Here is a 4,603-nt window from a genome sequence, read left to right as displayed (position 1 = left end):
GCATGCACAAAAATAAGACAGAGCAAAACCAAGCAACAATATACAACAACACAACATCTGCTCTGATTTTTATTATTTTCTTTCTTCAGGAGACTAGGCTTCTTTTACTGATCCTCTTAAACTTGTTCGTGCTGTAGGAGTAAGCCATTGGTTTGAGCCTTCTTTCCTAATGTGCACATGGACTATAAGTCCTCCTCAGAACACTGCATTTGCTACGTCCCAAGGGGTTTAGTTTGTTGTGTTTTATTTCCTTTTTATTTGTTTTCTTTATTATTTCTTTTAGTGATTCCTAGTTTTAAAGCGTTATGATTAGAGATGTATTTACATAGTAATCAATGTTCTTTTCAATGATTTTGATATTGAATGTTCTCAAATTTAGCCTTTGGGAACCACTATACAGTGGCTTTCTTAGGTCTTTTAACACCATTTGAAAAAGAATTTTTTTCCTTTTGTCCCACCTTGGAATCACCTTATTTCTCTATGCAAGTCTGGTTCTTTCTATTTACAAACCACATTCAGGTATTAGATGTACTGGATGTCAGGGAATTACATGTTTTTAAAAGAATGAAGGTTATAAGAGGCAAAATCCAAATGAAAAAATAATGCCTCAGTGTTATTGGAATGTCAGTGATAAAACAAACTTACTGCTGCAAACTAGAAATAAAGTAAGGAGAAAAAAAGACTGTTGAATAGAAATCCTGCCTTAGACATTTAAAAGTAGATTAGATACTTTGGGAAATTTATTAAACTTCTTTGACGTTAAAGTTCACTTAACATAGTGGTTTTTTTAAATCATTTTATTGGGGGCTCATACAACTCTTAACACAATCCATTCATACATCAATTGTGTCAAGCACATTTGTACATTTGTTGCCATCATCATTTTCAATACATTTTCTTTCTACTTGAGCCCTTGGTATCGGGACCTCATTTTTTCCCCCTCCTTCCCTCATGAACGCTTGATAATTTATAAATTATTATTATTTTTTCATGTCTTACACTGACTGATGTCTCCCTTCACCCACTTCACATATTGTCTTAAATTTTGACAAAAACCCCAAGATGGTGTTCTTTCCTAGAGTACTCCTGAGTAAAATAAGAATGATAGTATCTTGCCAGTTTTTGTGAGGATGTAATTCGTATATAAATTTATCCCTAAGCAATATGTACATACTACGTGATATTTACGGTCTCTGGTTAATGCAAATGATTAAGCTCTTCACTACTCACTGAAGAGAGTGGATCATTGAGCCCATCGGAAATACTAAATCCCCAATGAAAACCAAACTCCTGTCTTCAGGGTAACCCTGACTAGTAGACACTCCTTGTCCTCTAGAGCAAAACCGTCCTTGTGAATTTTGAGACTTTAGCTCTTTAAAGGAGTAGAAAGCCTCAGCTTTCTGCTGCAGAACAGCTGGTGGTTTCAAACTGCTGACCTTGTGGTTGTTTAAGCAGCCCAACACATAACCATTACACCACTAGGGCTCCGACACTCGACATCCGCCTTTGACTTTGCTTTGGAAAAGTTACAGCCTTGAACCCTGTGGAGCAGCCTGCTCTGCACACTGCACTAACAATAACATGTACTAATTTGCTGAAGTCTAGATAATGTATTAATGCAGTAACTTCAGAGACTTTCCTGAAAACGTATTTGTGTTGCTTTTACTTAGAATTTTAGTAAGTTGAGTTGTTAGGTTTCTCAGAATGCAGCAAATGGAAAAAAATCAAGGTGTTGAAAGAACAAAAAGGATTGGTGAATGCATACAATAAAGAAGCAATGTAGAACTTGAAGCTGTTGAATTATCGTGGGTGTGCAGAAAGGAATAAATCTCTAAAAAATAAGAAATGTAACAGTTTGAGGCATTTCTATTCTTTTATACCTATGAATAAAACCCAAAGGTATGAATATATTACAGTATGGTGTGTTCAGGGAAAATGTTAAATTATTCAGTATATAATCATCAATAAATAAAAGTATTATATTCATTTTTATTTTTAAAAAAGCTGCTTAAATGAATGCATATTACACTTAAGGATTTTATTACAAATGTGAAAATTAACTTACTTTCATCATCATACATGTATCTTCATAGCCTGTTAAAAAATTAATATTTATGTTATCTAGCATCTGGCATAAAAAGGAGAGGAGCAAAATTATTCAAAAAACATTTGAGAAATATGGCGCTGAGTTAGCCCCCCTTCTCCTCTTCCCTTTCCTTGCTCTCCAAAGAAGACCTTGACTCTTCCGGAACGTCACCAAACTTGGCCAGCCCAATTAGCAAGAAATGTACACTATCTTTTAAGACCTTGAATTACTACCTGCAGCTGTGCTGTTCCCCCAGACCCCATGACCCTGTCAGCATGATAAACGTGTAACTGCTAGCTGGCCATCAGACCAGGCCAGAGATACCTGAGCAGGCTGGAGATCCATGAGATCCAGGAGCAGGCCGGAGATCCCGAGCAGAGCTCTTGTCTTTTCTTGGCCATGGATCCGAGCTAAGTCAATTTCCAAGACATCCTCAGCCGATAGCAGCAGGGTGGACCCACGGCCTGCCCTTGCTTCCCTTTCCAACCCCCAACATCACAGATACAGCCTATGTGACTCCGAACCAAAAGAAAAGAATTATGTCCAAGTGGTTTATAATTTCTCCATCTGGATCCTCAAAACAACCAATAAAAAACAAGTTACCAAAGGAAAAATAAGATAAAACATATTTGAAACTGTAAATAGTTGACGGTTGAGTTTTCTGTCTAGATACTCATTGTCTTGCCACATGAACTTAGAATTGCTGTGAATAACTCAGGACTATTTTATTTAGGGCTTCGAAATTATCCATCTCCTCACTTAAAAAAGAATCCAGAGACGACCCCCGTTCCAAAGTGATTCAGATCAGAAGTTGTGTTGTCTCTCCCCTCTTCACACCAGTCTAACTGTGTCAGTGCTGGTATATGTTAGATCATGATGGCGTTCTTTTAACTTTCAGAACGGAAGATGAAAAGGAAGAAGAAAGCAGTGAAGAGGAGGATGAGGATAAGCGGCGTCTCAATGACGAATTATTAGGAAAAGTTGTAAGTGTGATAGCTACATCGGAGAATACAGAATGGTGTCCTGCTTTGGTAAGGAAGATTTCTTTCTTACTAATTAAAATTGTTTACTTGACATTGATTTTAAAATATTTTTGAAGTATCACACATATTTAACTTGGATTTTAGTACATTGTTTCATATCAGGTCCATAATACATAGCAATCATTTATGAGAATATTTCAGTTCTTCCTTCAAAATGTACCTGCTGATGTCTTCTATCTTCTATTATTTTGAGAGCCCTGGTGTTGCTGTAGGTGGTGGTGGACTAACTGCAAGGTTCAAATCCACCAACCTCAAAAATCCTGTATAGGCTGCTATGAGTTGGAATTTATAGCAACTCTAGGTCTTTTCTGGGGGGGGCGCCCTTTTAATTTGGTTCTCAAATTCCTTCTTTACTATATTTAGACTAATTTTCTAGAATTTTGTAGCAAAATCTTTTCAAAATAATTTATGTAATCATGATAGTCCCGTTCTCAAAAAACTTTTAATTGCCAAATGGATAATTTTTGCTGCATTCTTCTGGTGGGTATTTGAGGCCAACCTGAACTCTGTCTTTTTCCCATTTTTTGTATGAACCTATCATGTCCTTTCCCATTTTTCCAGGCTTTCACTTCTGCCCTAAATCAATTAGTCAATATTTATTGAGGCTCTGAAGTGAATTCAGCTTTGTATTTGGTCATTCCAAACTAAAGCAAAAACCCTTCCAAATCTGACTCATAGTGACCTACAGGACAGAATAGAAATGCCCCTTCGAGTTTTCAATACTATAAATCAGGAGTCCTCAAACTACAGCCCACGGGCCACATGCGGCCCGTTTGTTTTTTTACTTCAAAATAAGATATGTGCAGTATGCAAAGGAATTTGTTCATAGTTTTTTTTTTTAACTATAGTCCGGCTTTCCAATGATCTGAGGGATAGTGAACTGGCCCCCTGTTTAAAAAGTTTGAGGACCCCTGCTGTAAATCTTTGTGGGAGCAGACAGCCTCATCTTTCTCTTTAGGAGCAGCTGATGGATTTGAACACCTTCCAACCCAACACGTAGTTTATTATGACACTTGGCCCTTAGAAAGAAAAATAAGATGTTGGCGCATGTTGTCCTCAAGAAGCACACTATGCATATTCAAGGGATTACATATTAATTAAAGGTTAGTAGTAGTAACTCACTGCCAGAGTCGATTCCGACTCATAGCTACCTTATGGATCTGAGTAGAGCTATCCCTGTGGGTTTCCTAGCCTGTAATTCTTTTTTTTTTTAATCGTTTTATTAGGGGCTCATGTAACTTTTGTGGCAATCCATACATACATCAATTGTGTAAAGCACATATGTACATTGATTGCCCTCATCATTCTCAAAACATTTGCTCTCCACATAAGCCCCTGGCATCAGCTCCTCATTTCCCTCCCTCCCCTCTCCCCCCTCTCTCATGAAACTTTGATAATTTATAATTTATTATTTTGTCATATCTTGCACTGTCCGACGTCTCCCTTTACCTACTTTTCTGTTGTCTGTCCCCCA

The 4,603-nt window shown here is 37.3% G+C and overlaps 1 protein-coding gene across 1 annotated transcript in view; it reads left to right on the top strand.

The window, feature by feature from the left end:
- ARID4A (AT-rich interaction domain 4A) overlaps window positions 1-4,603 on the top strand; it is a 75,824-nt gene that overhangs the window by 25,840 nt on the left and 45,381 nt on the right. Inside the window, exon 8 of the mRNA XM_004698985.2 lies at window positions 2,985-3,117. Within this exon, the coding sequence (XP_004699042.1) occupies window positions 2,985-3,117 (133 nt within the window). The remainder of the gene's footprint in view (window positions 1-2,984; window positions 3,118-4,603) is intronic.

This window comes from Echinops telfairi, unplaced genomic scaffold, assembly GCF_000313985.2.
Source record: "Echinops telfairi isolate 266 unplaced genomic scaffold, ASM31398v2 ScPeMD7_18;HRSCAF=68, whole genome shotgun sequence".
Taxonomy (NCBI): Eukaryota; Metazoa; Chordata; class Mammalia; order Afrosoricida; family Tenrecidae; genus Echinops; species Echinops telfairi.
Note: the sequence above shows the minus strand (reverse complement) of the source record. Positions and strands in the feature narration are given on the sequence as shown.